Source organism: Macrosteles quadrilineatus, unplaced genomic scaffold (genome assembly GCF_028750875.1).
Source record: "Macrosteles quadrilineatus isolate MER2022 unplaced genomic scaffold, UCM_ALF_1.0 Scaffold_5__1_contigs__length_97177068, whole genome shotgun sequence".
Taxonomy (NCBI): domain Eukaryota; kingdom Metazoa; phylum Arthropoda; class Insecta; order Hemiptera; family Cicadellidae; genus Macrosteles; species Macrosteles quadrilineatus.
This window is the reverse complement of record NW_026542598.1, coordinates 29,836,133-29,855,763: the sequence shown is the minus strand read 5'-3', so window position 1 is coordinate 29,855,763 and position 19,631 is coordinate 29,836,133. Positions and strand designations below refer to the sequence as shown.

Below are 19,631 nucleotides of genomic sequence, written 5' to 3'. Positions count from 1 at the left end.
ATGGTCAAAACCCAGAGCAGCCGAGCGAGGGCTAATTTAGGGGCTGGGACACCACCCGACCGTCCTAATCCCTCAGTTACCACGAATCTATGCAGAAGGTATAATGGATAGTGAAAAAATGTGTAACTTGCAAACTTATGGGATCGTAAATTATACCTTATTATAAACTTCAAATGTTGACAAGAAATATTTACTGTATATAGAAGTGGGGCCAACTATTGTAATTTTCAACCTAAACCTTCTGAAATTGTAAAACAAACATTGTAAGCCTAATATAGAAATACAGTTTATACAGGAATTTTACATTACAAACCTTCAAAAAGTGTTCTAAACTTTTGTTAGGATTGCACTGGTAAAATTTAGATCTCAAAGTAAGCAAAGTATCCAATCTATATATGGATAAATATTTAATGACAGTTGATAAAAGGTAAATAGCACACCAGAAAAAATGTATACTTACACAATTCCTTGGTTAGTGTTGTTTTTACTTTCAATCCACGAACATGGACCGAATTTGGAATACTTGAAGGAATATTCCAAAACATCTTTGTCGTTGCATAAAGTGCTATCTTTTGTTACACCTCGGACAACAACAAAGCCTATCAACAAATTTTTCATGGAATCAATATCCAAGGCTTTGAATATCTTGTAATATTCATTCGATTTGTCAGAGCTTGGATTTCTTTTAGGTATTGTACGCGTCTGCTTGGGCTGTGACGTTTTCTGATCAAAAGCTCTCTTTTGTTCAACTTCTTCTGGATCAGTAGCAACTCGTTTTCTCGAGACTTGATTTTCTTGTTCAGTGGACTTGGTTTGGAGCGAGGGTATGGATTTTGAAGTTTTTAAATTCTCCCCTCGCGTAGCATTCCTAGTAGTTCCTGACTTGGACTGGTTTTCACGTACAGCTTTAGCAGATAGTTTATCCGAAGCAGGCGGTATGACGACTTTGTTTGTGGGTCCTGCAAAACCAATGACAGTGTAAAATAACACATGATTCTTTGTTGTTAAATTGTTTAAGGATCTAAATGAATTTGAAAAATGTATACATACCAGTTCCTACCCACAACAAACATAGAATGTATTTAACATGACAAATATAAAACAACAGCAGTAGGTTTTTTTTAGTGCATGAGGTACCTATTAGAATAGTACCTCGAAAACCGGATAGTTAGGACAGTATTTTGTTTTTGTCACCAACTTATTTTTTCAAACTTTTTAAAAGACAGTGATGAGTCCAGGTGATTTTTTTGTTACTCGAGCTCAACTCTTCTAACCTCTCTACCACCACTTGTGCGTCGAATAATGATGTTCAAAATCCCCTTTGCACACAAGTGTAGACAATAGAGCTAGTAGACTACAGTGTCTGTTAGCTCTGCTTGGCCAACTGCCCCACATACCCTGTGTTAGGAAATTTTACCACAAAGGCTCCATCCTAGCTGGACAACAAAAAATTTTGGCGGCGCAACCATCGATGTAACGGTAACAACTGATAGTACATGTACATTTAATGTTCAAACATTTCATTTTAATATGTAGGCTACATCGTACAATGAACAGTGTCAATATAATTCTAAAAATAGTATTACAAATAATGAATAACATAAAACACAGAGCAAGAAAAACAAACAGTAAAATAAAAAAAATGATAACATTGGCATAGCTGAGATAAATTACTAAATTTCAATTAAGTGAACAGTACCTATGTTGTTAAAATTGACACATGATATCTGTGTATAAAACCTAAGTGATTACTTGAAAGCTAGATGGTAAGGTACCCATATTAAAAAAAAATGTATTTGGATGCCAGAGCTTCAACCAATAATGTACAATAACGTACAAGTGACAGTGGCGTTACTTGTCCAGTCTTCTAACAAGTTTTTGACTTTTATGTCAGTTGCATTGCTTGCAAGAATTTATTCACCCAGCTAAAATGGAGCATAAGTATAGCATTAACGATTGTCCTCGTATGCAGTAGGCTTATGAGTTGGCATTCCAACATGTGAGAGTTTTGAGTTAAACTGCCAACTGATTGGTTTGGTGCATTGACTTGACTGGCTGACTTGCAGAGTAGTTCAGCTGGCTTCAGGATTTAGATTAAGTTTGGGACTGGCTAGCCCTGAACCTAATCTCAAAATATTTTTGAGTAGTTGAAACATACATACATGTTTGTACAGTTTGTGTGAGTTTGGAATATCCACTGTTGATTTTTTGTAAACGAGCAAATTGGACTCAAACCCATGAGGTAAAGCCACTTCCACTAACTTAAATTAAAGTGGACATTGTCTCGTGTCAAGTAAAGATGAACATAAGCTACAATATAGATGCTGCTGCTGATATGTATGGCGAGTTGATCAAAAAGACAAAAAAAATAAAACAAGCACTCTCATAAGTAAAGTTAATGAAGAGCTTGTGTCTTCCCCTTCTCCACGCCTCTGCAGATTATTTGTATCATACTAACAGTCTTAGATTATAATATGCACTATTCAATACAGTAAAAAAGTAAAATTTGTATTCTAAAATTAATCTTAATGTTAAATTACTAACGCAATTTCTGTCAGCTAAAATACGATGTTTGTTCATGTTGTTTTTGAGCTGTAGCTCTGAGACAGCTCTGATAGAAAATGTGTAGTAATTTAGTCTTGAGGTAATTTAGTCAACCGCTCAGTGGCTAAAAACATGGATTTTAAATAACATAACATTAAACATTGTACAAAAAAAGTAAATATAAGTACTAAAAATACATAATACAAAATTAAGCATAACATAAAAGCATTACCTATTCTCTGTTGAACATTGTTGTTCGACTAAATCTCTCGTGTGCAGCAGCTGATGAATTTACTGAACCATTGATAATACACCTCTACCAGGAAAAAAATTGGGTTTAGAAGTAAGCACTGTAGCGTACTTTAGGGTTGGTTAGCAGTTGGCAGCGGACATGGTGATTGCTAATACTACTCTATGGATGCAACACTGAAAGGAAGAGATCTATCCAATTCTTATTAATTCCGAACCTAAATCTATGAGATCAACATCTAGTAGAGGTGTGTAATCAATGGCCTATACTGGGTGAACTCAAATCCAATAGAAAAATACATGTGAAACCCAGTTTGAAACTACTACAGATGGATTATTTATATGATGACCAGTATTGAGAGCTTGGGGTAGAGATATAGATAACGAAAAATTCTCATTATTATTGTTACGTGATTGATGTAGATTTTAATCCAAAGGAATGGAGGAAATGAGACAATGAACCTGGAAATGGGGGAAGGAATGGAGATGCTTTGTCTAGCAACCTAAAATATTGAAACGAAACATTCAAATTTTCAGAAGCCAGTGGTATTCTGGTTTTGCTGGTGTTACTGACTAAGACCAGCTGTTTTTTAGAAAATTTATTGAAATCTCAATGATCAAGGACAAGTGGATCCAGTTCTGAACCATCAAAAAGCTACTGGCTACACTCAGTATTAAACCGGCGACGTTTTGATTAAGACAAACACTGTAACCACTCAGCTACCCAGCCCAAGAGATCTGATGTCCAAAACCATCTGAACTCAATTTAAAGGTAGTGAGGGTGCAAGTCTACCTCTGCTCTAATGGCGGCTCCTGACATGTGCCACTCGCCAAGCACAAAATATTTGACGTTCGGCAATCTAGTTGTCTTGCAATTCGCTGATTAACGAGTAGACATCTACACACATGTGTGGTTTTCTGAGCAACTGCTCGTGTTTTGTTTGTTTTCTGTGCGCAAAAACACCGACAATGAACAGGAAAACACGAGCACAAATGTTTGCATTTCGAAAATGTCACTGTCCAACTGATTCATCTATAAGCTCATGCAGTTATACTTGTAATACAAATTGAATCAATAAGCATGGAACATATGCAAAAAATAATAAAATAACACAAAAATAAGCAGTTTTTGTTTAAAATTTATTTTATTTAGTTAGTTTTGTAGGTGTTTAAACCTTGAATTTCAACAACTTAATTTTTTGTTGACGTTCAGATCTAAAGAAAAAATAAATAGACCTGTTTTTTTTTATCAAGAAAGTCTCTTTGACCAAAATGGATGTTTTTGGGCGTGGATCAAACACCGAGATGACATATGCATTATTAAGATACATACTTCCTAAATTCTGAAATTTATAACCGAGTGATTTTTGCACTAGTACAAAGTCTAAGGACGACTTTTAAGCAAAGTGTACAGAGTACTTACTATGTATACAGGAAGTGGACAAGACTGACCAGGCTCTGTGTGATAATTTCAAAGCATACCCTGCGTTAGTGGCAGCCTTCTTGCCATGCTACACAAGTTAAAAAAGAAAAGAAAAGGAATTGCAGATTTTAAACAAGAAACAAACAACAAACTAGTCTCAACATGTGTCACATGGCGTGGAAGCCATTACCGCCGGGTCTTTAGTGACATCATCACCGCAGGCCACTTAGTCTGGCCCACCTTTTATACTCCACACACCTTGATTTTGCAGTGACCACCTTACTGCGTTGTAGGTTCTCCTTTAGGACTTCGGTCATCCGAGGAAGCACCTGCGAGTACTATGAGCTGCACTCGACCCAAGCCCAAGTAGATCCTCCAGCCACGGTCTTTCAAAACCTTTGCACTTGTTTCATCAATTGCAAGAACCAGAGTACGGTGATCTTCCTTCTTCTTCCCACCAATGACACGCCAATCCTCGGTTGTCAAACCATGGTTTTGCCGTTGAACCTGGTTTAAAACTTGGGTGGCATCCATCTTGGCCATACGCTTGTCAGTTCGCAAGAACACCTTGGTCGTACGCAGCAGATCTCTATAATCTGCCACAATTACCTTAGTGCCTCCTTCGCCTTCAAGCGCCAGGTTGGGACCCACCCCCTTTAGCCAGTCAACGGTTTCGATGTTACCGCAAGAGAAAACAAGAGCCCCATTTTCAGGGTAGGTTTTAATAAACTGAAGGGGGATCTTGGTGTTGTCATTCCCGAGTACCAAATCCATCAGCCTGTCTTGTAACTTTTCACAGTCTTTGCCAGAAAATCTCGCATCAGGGTAAGCTGCTGGTGCTACTGCCATTTTACAGATTGCAGCCTGGTTTTTGCAGCTGGCCTCATTTGCAGTAGGTGCAACTAGTGTTGTATTGCTTTTATATTTTTTTAAAGGAGATGGTTGAGCTTTTTGAGGAGTGTCTTCTAATGTGGTCATTTTCATATGTGAAACTCCCAATCCTTCACCAGTGGAACTAACTACTGATGTATTGCTTTTATATTTTTTTAAAGGAGATGGTTGAGCATTTTGAGGAGTGTCTTCTAATGTGGTCATTTTCATATGTGAAAAACCCAATCCTTCACCAGTGGAACTCAATAGCTCTCGTTTCCTCCTTTTCCATGTCCTGTTGGGGACCCAGATGCCTGCTGCTATCTTTTCCTTCTTAGTGAGCAATCTATGTTCTTTTTTAGTCATCACTGTCTGCATCTCTCCTGAGTCTGATGACAAGGTTTCATCAACAGTATAAATCTCCATCGCATCGTTTATAACATCTTGAGCAGACAGACTATTTGTAGCATGCAGTATGGCAACTTCTTCTGTTGCTCCTGCAAAGAAAAATTGTAGTGTCAGATGAATAATTATTTGTTTTTGAAATTATTAAGGAGGAACATTTGATCATGGGACAGATCTAAACTAGCTCACATTTTCTGCTGAAGTAGCAGCATTCGGTTCTTTATTAAAGCATGGCTGTAAAACCTGTTAATGTTTGTTGACCACTTCCAATTCGGCGAGTCCTTGACTGAAGTGAGGATGAAAAGTTGATCTTGATGTTCACTTAAAAAGAAAATTTAACTAACTAAATTCCATGTGCTCAGGGGTACATTTCAACATTCAAATTTACAGTTGTTTTAGTGTATGTTCTTTCACGGTTCAATTTAGTGTAAAACCTGTTAATGTTTGTTGACCACTTCCAATTCGGCGAGTCCTTGACTGAAGTGAGGATGAAAAGTTGATCTTGATGTTCACTTAAAAAGAAAATTTAACTAACTAAATTCCATGTGCTCAGGGGTACATTTCAACATTCAAATTTACAGTTGTTTTAGTGTATGTTCTTTCACGGTTCAATTTAGTGTGTTACAGTAGTTTCTTTTGGACACAGCATATACTAAATCAGCTAAAAACAACAAAATCCTTTTGGACCTATGAACTATTGTATGAACCTATCCTAAACTAATTTTAATTTTAACTTACTTATGTATTGTTAGATTGGTGATATGTCACTAACATAACCACAACTAGCATTATCTGACCACTGGCATTAGCTTACACCACCATTGACTTAATAATATTGAAACTCCTACTGTATTGTCAACTATACTCCAAAGACTTGATTTTCCATCAATCTGAGTACCTGATTCTCTCTGTTTCTGGTTCTCAGCGTGTTATTTCTATCTATCTCTGGAGCGGTATTTGACAGTGAAGTGTTTGGTGAAAACTACTTCTGTGTTCAGGACATCTGAGATCATATCAAGCACAGAACATGTAGCCACAGCTTTGGAAATGGGGTCAGGTCTGCTCCAAACATGCTTTCCTTCCACTAATGTGTAACCTTCAGGCAATAATCTGCCTTGCGGGATTCAGGCTTTATCAAGAATGAGTGCCTTCTAAAGTCGCTGATGGACTACTCCTAAAGGCACCAGTCACTAGAAGCGTACCAAGCCTTCGCAGAATTTCTAATTTTACTATGAAGGTTACCTGATACACTTTAGTCCACCAGACGAGTGAGCCTCATTTACTTTTAGCCAGAATACTATGTGGGGTATGATTCCCCAAGTGATCCTGCAAATGTTCAGGACATCACGAACATCCATTTGACTTTGTGCAGTGTCTTCAGATGGTTGTTTCACGTCAACTTGGAGTCAAGTGTCAGTCCTAAATACTTGTCTGTACTCGACACTCCCAGCTGAGTAGTGTCAATGAGTAGGAAAAAGAATTCAAGTTCTTATTTCAGGTGAATGGGACTGTGATGGTGTTGGAGGAATTTGTGTTGAGTCCTTCTTTGAGACTCCATGCTTTGTCATGCCACAGAGACAGCCTTATTGTGTTGTAGGTTGATCTGCAGGAACCTCCATTTTGTAATTAACCGGAGTTGTGATAAGTGAGACCTGCCAGAATCCTAAATTGGCTCTGAAGTTGTTCGACTGCACAGCCTCAAAGCAGACCTCATCCAGGTAGCAGACGAATCCGTAACCTTTCCGATCCGCCTTAGCTGGCAGTACCTTCCACTCCTTGACATTGAGGTCAGGATTTTGCATGGTTAGCATCTCAATGATCTTTTCGGGTGTTTTCTTCAAAAGCTTTGGATGTGCTCTGAAGAATACCCTCTTAGATCTCGTAATGTCCTTTCTCAGCCTAGGCTTGAGGGTGAGTGGCTGCCCAAACAGATTGAGAGCCGGAATCAGTTCTTCCAGCCATCGCTTGGTGGCGTTGCTGAGGCAGGAAATGATGAGGGCACCTTTTTCCATGTAGATGCCTGCAAAAGCTGGGCTAGAACCATCCTCTAAGGGCTGGATTCTATTCAGGATAGCAACCTCGATTGCTTCTCCTTGCTCGTCTGTAAGCTTAGCCTGAGGATAGTTTTCAAGGACAATGGCAATTTTGGTTGCAGGGATGTCCCTGTAGGAGACTTCCCTAGATGTTCCAGGTACCCCTGTGTCTTGACCCCCATCAGACCTATGGGTGGAACCTCTGACCTTCTGGACAGGTCCTTCTGCCGAGGGTGGAGTGACCGTTACACCTCTAGGGCGCTTGGCTACTCTCGTCCCGACATTTGGACCCACAGTTGGGCCTAAGGTTCCTTCCTTCTCTGGTCTTTGGGGCTTTTTCTTTTTCCCTCTGCGCCACTTGGCAGGGTCGAATTCCTCTCCTCTTGCCAGAAGTTTTGCCTTTAAGGCCTCTCTTCTTTGGGCAGTGGAGAGGTTGGGTCTCTTAATCTTCAAATGTGCATTGTATGGCTGGTTTTCATGTACATCTTGAGTAGAAAGTTGTTTTGCAGCGTGCAGTACAACAACTTCTTCTGTTGATCCTGCAAAACCAAAACTTGTAGGGTTAAATTAATTATGATTCTTTGTTTTGGTTTTTAATTGTTAAGTAGAAGGGTTCTGTACATTCAATTAAAAAATAGGGTGGATTTTAACAAGTCAAAGTTTTCTACCAAAATAGCAGCATTTGGTTCCTCATTCATGGCTGTGTGACCTGTAGATGTTTATAAACCACTTCTGGTTTAGCCAGCCTTTGTCTAAAGTAAAAAAGAGAAAAATGGTTGTGATGTTGACATGAAACATAATTTACTCCATTCTCTTTTTTAGACCAAAGTTTTCATACTTCACTATTTAGTTTTTTTTTTATATAATAGACTAGATAGCCTCTCGTTTAAGGAGAAATATGCTCAGGGACACATTTAAACATTCAAATTAACTGTTTAGTATATTTAAATTTTCATTTACGGTGTGATTTGGTGTTTTGTGGTAGTTTTGTTTGGCACAGCACATTTTATCAAATTAAGAGAAAACAGTTTATTTTAAAGGCTGTCTCATGTTAAGTTGAGGCAGACTACCTGACCAAAGGGTATAGCAGGACAATGGCTAGGCCTGTCCTTCGACGGACCCTCCCGACCCTTGGAGTAAATCCCATTAACTACGCTTCACTGAATACTTGACATAAAAGCGTAAATATATTGATTAATTGAAAATATAATCCATTCGTCGTAATTGAAAATAACGTATTCTAGGTTATAAAAAACAAAATTTTTTATGTTAGTCCCATGCAAATCGGCCGACTTTAAGTATTAAAACAAACTTTTCCCCTTATAACTAAGTACAATATTTAATTTTAAATTACTAATAGGTCTAATTGATATTCTGTATTATACTTCGTTCATAATATTTAGGCGGTCTTAAGGGAAGAAATCTATCACCTCCACTTGACCCTTACCTTTAAAAGTAAGCATTCGAAACGCCATTAATGAGTGGAAACCTCGATTGTAGGCTTTTGGCACCGTTATCAAAACTCGAGTAGGATACAACTTGATTACACACTGATTCTCTGGTTCCCGACATGGATGGTGGCTAGTTATTTGATTTAATTTACAATTACATATTGCCCTTGGGATTAATAAAACCTGTTATTTAAGCCACACGGTTATTAATCTCACTTCTTTAATGTAAAAATAACAAATTTAGCAGTTTGTTTTAATACTTCAAGTCGGCCGTTTTAAATTTTGTTTTTTAAAACATAGAATACATTATTTTCAGATATGACGAATTGATTATATTTTCAATTAATCAATATATTTACGCCTTTATGTGAAGTATTCAGTGAAGCGTGGTTAATGGGATTTACTACAAGGGTCGGGAGGGTCCGTCGAAGGTTCGGTCTAGTTTTTGTCCTGCTATACCCTCTGGTCAGGTAGTCTGCCTCAACTTAACATGAGACAGCCTTTTTTTTTTTTTAAATATCTATGAATTGTTTTCAACCTATTCTACTGTAAACTAATTTTAACTTATATAGGCTAGGCTACTGTTAGCTTGCTGATTTGTAGGTAATTGACATAATTATAACTAACATGCCCACCTTCACACCATTGACATCATATTACTGAAACTATGTTATCAAAAACCTTGTTTCTTTAAAGCTAAATAATTTATAAGATAAAAATAGGTCGCCTTAAAATAAGAAAAACACTCCTCTTGAAGCCAATGAAGCAGATGGAAGCAGCAACCAATGCAGTTGTCAGAAAAAAATTCCTTCATGACAAACTAAAGCTGTCTCTGGTGTTACAATTACAACACACTTTTTATAGGCAACAAAAAATGAAACTGCTATAGTATGCCTAGCAGCTATCCCAAACTGTGTCAATGCAAAAAAAATTTTCAAAATGTAATGTCAAGCGATTCTTCATGAAGAGATAACGGTTCTGCTATAAAATTGATTGTTAAAAACATTAAACTTTGGAATCATATACAAACTAGATCAAATAAAATCACTTATACACTAGTACAGAATCACTGATAGAGTGGAAGTGTATCAAAATATCTTATGCACTTCCAGTTCAGAATCACTGTCATTGTAGACTCCAATGAACTCTAGAATAGCAGCCAACGTTGGTAGCATCTCATTCGATGCGTCAACATCCATGATCTCCAGCGGCCGTAGCAGTATCTGTGAAGATTTCCCGCAATTGTGGTAACATACATGATGACTTCATGCAATCGTGGTCATCCGCGATCATCTCCAGCAGATCATCTTCCACAGTCACGGCAATAACTGTGGTTTTTTTTAACATCGCACCAACTTGCACGCGCACAGCAACACTGTTATTATTTCCAGGGATCGCAATTTTCTTAATTGGCTTGATGTCGTTAAAAGAGGACAAAATGCAGTTATTGGCTAATTTTATTGGTAATTGTTGCAAATCATAAACTTATCGGTTCTATACAAAATTTGTGTAGCCTAAAATTCAGTTTTCAAGTCAGCTGGATACCCTGTAGGGTCCAGCAGAATCACTGCCAGTATGATAGTACTGTACGTTAAAATCACTTTTACGCTACAAGGCAATCAATAATAAATTAGGTAGTTACTAGCAGTTATACAAGAGTAGTGTATTGAAACCTCAAACCGTGATAAGAATCCAGAGGCTGAGGATAGAAAACTATTTTTTGAAACCTTTTTTATTTCCTATCACTAATTATGCCAGTGTTTCCCAACCTTTTTCCGCTCAGGGCACACTAGCTAGAACACGTTTGTAGTCACGGCACACTTGTCTACAAAAATATCGTTGGTTGAAATTACATTTAGTAAGTACATAAAATACTCTTTTTTTCAATTACATCTTACCCCGTAAAACCTGTTTTTTACTAGTAAATATATATGTGTATAATATAAAGGTGGGTTTACCAAGGTAAAAAATAGAAAACTCACAATTGTTATCTAACATAGTACATTATTTAGTTTTTATTAAATGGAAAGTAAATGATAATAAAACATGAAGCTTGATTAAAATGTATGAATTTACCAACAATGAGTAAGAAATGTTTAATAAACCAAGGTTCAGTTCTAGTGGGAAACTTGTGCTTGACGTTTGTTCATTAAAAGTTTCTTTCTTGGACGAATGGTTGACAAGCAGACTCTCATATCGTCTTCCAAAGACTTAAGTTGAGAACAGGTTTTGGTCTTGATTGCGTTCATTGATGAGAATGCAGCTTCACAAATGTACGAAGTAGAAAAGGGCAATATTGCTTTCATGGCCTTCTTCGAAATTAGCGGATACTCCTTTAGTAAAGGAATCCAAGAAGATGAAATATCAATATTAACTTTGGTTTTCTTCAGTTTTGATTCTGCTTCTGCATCTTCAACTAATTTGGAGTACTGTAGCTTTAATCCACGATCATTTTTTAAGTCGATCAGCTCACTCTCTTCATCAGTCGTAAACAATGCAGTCTTGTAAGCAGCTTCAATGAAAGGATTTCTCACCCAGTCCATTGAGGAAATATCAAGGGATGGGAAGTACTTTTTTATATTTCCTTCAAACAGACGCAGACTTTTCAAAATTAGCTCGGAAAAAGTTGAATCAATATCACAATCTTTTGTCAGTTCAAACATGTCCAAGGTTCCACGTTTTTCAATTTTAGTTATCCACATCGAAAGCTTCTGCTGGAAAGAACTTATTTTGTCAGTGGAAGTGAGAATGTTTTCTTGCTTTCCTTGCATGCCTTTGTTCAAAAAATACAATTTCCCAAATATGTCAGCCAAAAAAGCTACTTTTGCACACCAGTTTTCATTACTAAGAAAATCAACATACTCAGATTCTTCACAAGTAAAAAATATCAATAACTCATCCCTAAGTTCATAAAATCTTTGAAGGACAAGTCCTCGTGATAACCATCTCACTTCTGTGTGTAGTAAAAGCTTGGTGTGTAGTAAAAGCTTGGTGTGCTCAGCATCCATAGCAGAACACAAACTGTCAAAAAATCTGGACTTCAAAGGCCTACTCTTGATGAAGTTAACCATTTTTATAACAATTTGCAAAACATCATTCAGCTCAGGTACCAAAGACTTGGCAACTAGAGCTTCCCTGTGAAGAAAACAATGTGTAAAAATAATATCAGGATTTTCTTTCCTAACCAAGGCCAGAAAACCTGTTATATGGCCAACCATTGCAGGACAACCGTCTGTGCAAACGCTCAAACAATTCTGCCATGACAAACTATTAGCGGAGAAATAATTGTTCACTAGCTGAAAAATATCTAGTCCAGTTGTATTTCCAGGAAGGTCTTTGCAAAATAAAAACTGTTCAATTAACTCACTTTCACAAATAAATCTAACAAATGTTAGAACCTGAGGTTTCCCGGTTATATCTGTGGACTCGTCCAACTGAAGAGCAAAAAAATCTACTGTTTTAAGTTTTTCAGTAACTTGAGCTTCAACGTCTTTGGACATGTCTTCAATGCGAATACTTATTGTATTGTCAGACAACGGGATTTTTCTAACTTCTTTTTCACATTCCTCACCAAACATAATTTTAACAATTTCACAGCAAGCTGGTAAAATTATTGATTTCAGCTGTTGTGTGTGATTTCATTTTTTTAGCAACTAATTCAGCTACAACGTAACTGGCCTCCTGTGCTTTTTCCGATACAGAAGAGAGTTTTGTAAATGTTGAAGCCTGTGCGGATTGATTTAACAAAAGTCTTTTAAAATATTCAACCGGTTTTTCAGCAGCAAAAGCATGCTTCGTAACTAAATGTCTTTTCAACTTACTTGGTACCATAGCTTCATTTGACAGCTGGTCACTACAAATTAGACAACGGGGTTTCGGCTCTTCTCCACCAGACGACGTAAACCCGAATGACAAGTAGCTGTCATGGTACTGACGAAACTTAACCGATCCACCATCGTTACGTTCGTTATGTTTTCGTTTTGTAGGCCTACTTGCCATAACAGTTTTGTTTCCACTAACGTCAGCACTACTAGTCTCTTCACTTGAGTTAGAACAGGTACTAACATCGTTTTTCTTTGTTAAATAACGATCCATGTCACACAATCAATACTAACGACGTACAAAACAACACTAGCACTGACAGGTTAACTGAAAATGAGTATTCTGTTCTGTTGCTATGCTATCGCTTCTCTACGCCTAGCGCTTACTAGTGGATACTACCGGCACACCGGTTGGGAAACACTGAATTATGCGATTCTCATAGGAAGGTAGTGTTCATAATTTTGGGGATGAAATACTAAATCTTTTCCTTTAAAGTTAAAAACTAACCCAAGGCGGTTTTAGTACAGCACCATGCCAAAGACGAGTAGTGGTAATATTAACCTCTCTGGAAACTAATTCTTTGGGCATCTTCACGTAACTCTTATACCACTGTTTGCAGCAAATCGGTTGAGTTGCAACAAATACTAAAATCTTAACTCGTTGCTGATGACGACCAATATCGATAACGATAGGCATAGTGACGTTTGAGTAATTCAATAAAAACATATAGGTAGGTTACTAGACTAAAGGCACAAACTCATGTGCTAAGATAAACAAATAATGAAACAACAATTGAACCGAGAAAAGTGATTCCATTGATGTTAAAATATTTAGGCTAATTGGATTCATGAAGAACTAGGAGGACTTTCTTCATGACAGTAAGTATTCTACGTTCTGATTAAAAATACTTTGATCATGACATATGTTTACCTGATGGATTCTCATAATCTTTGTTTGAGAAAGGGTGGTGAATGTACCCAGGTTTGTAACTCAGCAGATGTTCAACCACGGGGATGGATAGAGCAGCCACAATACGATCAGTCTTGGGATCACAGCTGACAACAAATTTTACAATGTGAATTTAATACAGTATTCACTTCCTGGATCAAGGCAGATTTTATATCCAACTTTCCACAACAGAAGCCTTGCCTGTATAAAAAGAAAATACTAATACAGTAGACTCTTGCTCATCTGGATCAGCCTTGTCCGGACTCTTGCTAGGATCGGCAATCATGTTTTTTTTTAGCAGTACAGTACAGTAGAAGTCCGAATATACAAGCTAAATGGGACCTAGACTAATCAAAAACTTGGATAACACGGTGGTAAAAATTATTGCCGGTGGAACTGTATTTGCGAAATATATAGAATAATATAGGCTATCAATACTGTGGACCTGGAACAAAATTGGGAAAAAACTGCTATATACAGTACTGTATATGTTCCGACTTTTCGTAATCCGGACCAGATGTCCGCCACATTAGTCCGGATTAGCGAGAATCTACTGTACTGTATACCCAAAAATCACAACATTAGATGGTTCTCTACATGTAATAAAAATATTTTACACCATGAATATGTTATATAAAAATGGCAACGTATGTATCTTACTTTTAAAGAATGAGTACTGTAGGTACATTCAATAATTAGGCTACCTATATCGAATAAAAATTTCATCCGATAATATATTGTAGGTTCTCTGCCGAACTGTACCCAACTTGCTTCAGATTGTAACTTACTTAAGTTGATATCCAGATTTTAAGTACAACAAGAACAGTATTAACAAAAAGAAGAATGAAGAAAAACTTACTTTTGGTTGTAAACACCCTTCTTGAAAAAAGCTTCTGTTAGTTGAACCAAACGAGTTTCAGGGTATTTGGTTTTGTTAAGTACCATGAAGATTTTGCATAAATTCCAATGTTCGATAGGGAAATTGTATTGATACTTATCAACATCCCAAGCGTATTGGCCTAAATAAGGTGTCCTCGTTGTCGTGTTATCACTTTCCATCTTCTAACTTTTGCAGTACCCCACTACATCTACAACATCAAGTAGCGTCCAGGCCTAAAAAACCATTCAAATGTTGAAACAGGATGCAGTAATCCCTTATACCAAATGTTAAATTAAAATAGGCCTAATTAAGTTTGCCTCTATGTTACCTGGTTATCATGGTTAGGCTTCATGGAAAGTTAGCCGATATTGTATGCTGAATCCAATATTTCAATCTGTTTTTATCGGAAACAATAACAACCCTATGTGTCAGAATCCATTTGAAATCAAAATCATAAGAACAGACTAAGTTAAATTAGGTATTTTCACCCTACTATGATGAAATCAAAGCTAAGCTTTAGGCTAATATTATAAACAGTATCGTCCTATAGTTCGGCCACTTAGAAAGCGACCTCCTCCAGCATTGGTTTAGCATTAGCGCGCAGGTCGTTTTCTAAGCGGCCGAACTATAGAAGTTATAGCTTTATTCAGCGGATGAGGATTTCCAATGCAAGTTGAATCAATGGTTGGTGCTGGATAACTTAATCAACAAGACATTAAGCTGAGGATTAAGCAGGATGAGTAACATAGGGTCTAGAGTGTGCTGTAAAAAATTGGAATCATTTTTAAGTCATTAGGGCCTAAGATAAGTAAAGTTGAAGTTGAGGTAAGATTACTAACAATTAACTAATTAATATTTATTTCCGATTCACTTAATTTGTAATAGGCTAACAATTATACTGATTAAAACAGTAGGTATGTTAACATGAGGTAGAACTAGTATTCTCAGCAATGTAGTGAAGTGTGAGAAATGTTTGCTCAATTGCAAAACGTTATTTTTCCGGTGCAACGTGCAACCGTGTGAGTATTCATCTAAAGAAACAGAAGCCTACTAGCCTAAGGTACCAGGTATTTATTGGATACATTTACCTTCGCGCAAATTGTTAATCTTGATACAGAATACACAGAATACAGAGTACTTTATTCATGAGCATCAAGCACAGAATGGTGTCAATACATTTTTTTTTTTTTTTTTTTTACATGAAAAGATTTTTAGTGTAACCGTAGATGGGGTCTTGCACGGGCCGTAAACTCCTCAAGGCTGTAGATTGGGTAGTCAGCAAGCCAATTCCGAATTCGCCTTCTCAACGTTGTAGGTGAGCCCTCTTTGACAATCTGGGGAAGAAGGTTGAAGAACCTCGCTCCAGCATACGAAGGCTTCTTCGAGAAGAGTGATGTTCTGTGGGAGGGCAGATGGAAGTCCTCGTTGTGCCTCGTATCATAACTGTGGAAGGCAACATGCTTCGACGAAGAGACCTTAATTGTGTAGGAAATTGCCTCCAAGATGTAGATCGAGACTGCGGTGAGTATGCGTAAGCTACGGAAGGTTTCTCTGCAGCTTTCTCTTGGTTGAAGACCGACCATTATTCGCATTGCTTCTTTCTGGAGCACCAAAACTCGATCCAGGTTTTCTTGTGATGATCCACCCCAAAAGATGATCCCGTACCTGAGGTGGGATTCAAACAAAGCATGGTAGCATGTTCGTATAGTTTCGGAGGTACTGACGGATCGAACCCTCCTTAAAGCAAATTTCGCAGAGCTTAGTTTTAGGCAGAGTGCGTCAACGTGTTGATTCCAAGTAAGTTTTTGGTCTAAAACGACTCCCAAATGTTTGGTAAAAGTGCACGTTTGGATGTTAGGAGGGCCAGAGACTTGGTTTTGTAGTCTTCCTATGATGAGCTGGGTAGTTTTATCTTCGTTGAAGACCAAATCATTGTTATCACAGTAGTCCTGAGCCAGGTTTAGGGCGATGAAACTATCCACTTCTAATTCTTCTGCTGTCTTCTTGCAGGTCAACAGGACGGTGTCGTCAGCAAACATTACCGCTTTACAGAACGTATTAACATGGCTTGGGAAATCAGCCATAAACAAGGCGAAAAGCACCGGTCCCAAGACCGAGCCTTGTGGAACACCTCTATTTATTTTTAGCGGTTTGGATTGAACTGCTGTTGTTGTTCCATCGATGGTTTGTCTCAGCTCCACGATCTGTGCTCGGCCGCTTAAGTAACTTGAAAACCAGTTGATTGCTGTTCCTGCAATGCCGAGAAGTTCCAGCTTGCTCAGTATCAAGCTGTGGTCAAGGCAGTCGAATGCTTTGCTTAGGTCAAGGTAGGTGCTAATGGTTGTGTTCCCAGCATCCAAGTTGTCAATGATGTGCTCAATAATTTCCCCGAGAGCAGTCACTGTTGAGCGACCTGGGATGAATCCATGCTGCTCGCTGAGCTTGATGTCATTTTGATGAAGATGATCCCGAAGTCTATTCAACACAACTCTCTCCAAGACTTTAGAGAATGTAGAGACGAGTGAAATCGGCCTATAGTTCTTGATTTCATCCTTATTTCCTTTTTTGTAGAGTGGGTAGACTTTAGAGATTTTCATCTTTGATGGAAACACACCTTGAGCTAGTGATTTGTTGATCAGGGCAGCTAAGGGAGTGAGAAGTTCCTTCTCGCAGAATTTCATGATTCTTGATGAGATGTCATCCACTCCTGCTGAAGAAGACACTTTGGTTGCTCGAATAATTTTGCTAATTTCTTCCAAGGTTGTTGGAGCAAATGTCTGAAGTGGTTCTTTTAAGGTGGTGGGAATATTGCTGGCTGTTAATGTTTTAGTCAGATTTTTGTTACGCAGAGTTTCATCAGCAATAGTGGCAAAGTGTGTGTTGAAAAGTTCTACTATTATATAAATGCTGTTTACTGTGTCGTTGGCTGTTTTCAGAGACCATATAGTATCCTTGGATCTATTTGATGAATTTATTTCTGAGTTGATTATTGACCAAATTGCTTTATTTTTGTTTGACGATTTGGAGATGAGCTTCTCATTTTCTTTTCTTCTAAGGGTCCTAAGCTTGAGGTCATATATTTTTTTCTTCTGAGCGGAGTCAACTTTATCATCTAGTCTACCAGTCAATATGAACTTTTCCCTTGCTTCGGTGAAGGCCCTTTTATATTCATTTACTTCATCGTCGTAAAGGACAGCTTTTGGTTTAGAAGGCTTTCTTCTGGATGTCTTGTATGGACAAGAAAGGTCGAGAATGGAAGTCAATAGACAGATGAATTTGGTGTAGGATGCATCTGCATACTCTTCCTGCAAAACTTCGTCCCAAGTTTGGATGGACAAATTTTCTCTGAAGTCCAGCATGTTGTTCTGATTGTAATGTCGCCGGGTACAGATGGTTTCCGCATGTTTCCCTAGAGGGAAAAGTATATTAATAAGTTGCCCAGAGTGGTCAGACAGATGTGCGTGAACCACTTCAGCACTTATTAGATCTGGATCAAGGCTAGAGCAAACATAGTCAATTGAGGTAGCTGATGTGCTAGTTATTCTAGTTGCGGGAATACGCAGTCTGTGGATGTTGAATGACGTCAACATCTCATTAAGCGCCGATCTCTCTCTTGACTCTACCAAGGAGTCTACGTTGAAGTCTCCAACAATGCAGATTCCGCTGTTTGCAGAAGGAAGTGCGTCGAGGGTGCTGGCTAGCGACATTAGTGCATCCTCAAGTGGTGCGTCGGGGGGTCGATAAGTACCCAGAATAAAAATGCTCCCACCTGCCTTGAGGTCAACTTTTATTCCTGTTAGTTCGCAGATTAGCTCTCTGCTGAAATGATCTATATCGGCACTTACTGTATGATTTCCAAGTAAATTATGGCAGTATATAGCAACACCACCCTTTTTATGATTTGTTCGGCAGTATGATGTGAGCAGATTATAGTTGGCAAGACTAACGTTCCCAATGCAGTCGCGACTGAGCCCGTGTTCTGTGACTACAACTATGTCTGGTTTGTGAATATCTAGTAGGTGGTTTAAGCGTTCGATCTTGTTTGCTATGCGGTCTACGTTCTGGTGAAAGATAGTTACTTTTTGAGAGACGAGTTGATTATTAATCTTCCTTTTTGCTTGAATCTCACCCTGTCTTCCGGGTTTGGGGCATAGGCTAAAAAATGCTTCTCAACGTAGTCTTTTGGAGCGGAGTCTTCTTTGATTTCATTTGAGATTACAGTTGTTGTCGATTTGGGGTCGAGAGGGTTTTCATAGTCTGTATTGTTTTTCTTGAAACTATCAGCAAGCTTTAGATACCTATGGAAAAAGTCATCCACACTTTCGTCATTGTTCCGTATCACTGCAAACATTGGTGGGTTTAAAGGCTTGGGCTTTACGTTCGGGAGTGTGACATGTTTTTCAGGACTGGTTGTTACAATTGGTAGAGCTGATTCTTTAGATAATTTTTTTGTTGCCTTGTTTGGAACGTTTATTGCTGTGCCAGACGTGCAAGAAACTTCCAGGGTGGACACCCTGCATTCAAGTGACCTGATTTTGCTCAATAAGATAGTTGTATCTGTATTCATGTCGTCACTAAGGTTTGTTGTTGGCTTATCGTCGACTGAGTGTATAGAAATCAGCGACTTGTCATTATGATAGCTTTTAAGCTGCTTTTCTGGAGTAGATTTTGCTAGCCTGGTGTCTTTTAGCCGTCGTATTTGTGTTTTGAGGTCTGTTATCAGTATCTCTTGATCAGTGTCATGTTCCTCGAAGCGATGCTGTAGCTCATTGTATTGTTGCCTTTCCTTAGCTAGCTGTTTTAGGAGAGAGTTATATGATTCAGTCAAGGTTGCCTTGTGGGTATGTAAACTGTTTATTTGGTGGTCATTTTCCTCATTCAAGGCGAGTAAGCTCATTATTTTTTGTTGTAGGATTCCATTTTCTTTTTTCAACTCTATATTTTCATTCAGTAGCGATGTCCCTATTTCAGCGGCCAGGGCGAGGTCATTCTCAGTACTGGTCTCT

General features: G+C 38.1%; 1 protein-coding gene across 1 annotated transcript in view; it reads right to left on the bottom strand.

Annotated features, from left to right (window-relative positions):
- The window catches only part of LOC128995033 (uncharacterized), a 43,041-nt gene that overhangs the window by 18,814 nt on the left and 4,596 nt on the right, over nt 1-19,631 (bottom strand). The window contains exons 2-4 of the mRNA XM_054419904.1: nt 14,605-14,858; nt 13,728-13,852; nt 461-959 (exon numbers count right to left, since the gene is read on the bottom strand). Coding sequence (XP_054275879.1) covers nt 461-959; nt 13,728-13,852; nt 14,605-14,804 — 824 coding nt within the window. The 5' untranslated portion in view covers nt 14,805-14,858. The remainder of the gene's footprint in view (nt 1-460; nt 960-13,727; nt 13,853-14,604; nt 14,859-19,631) is intronic.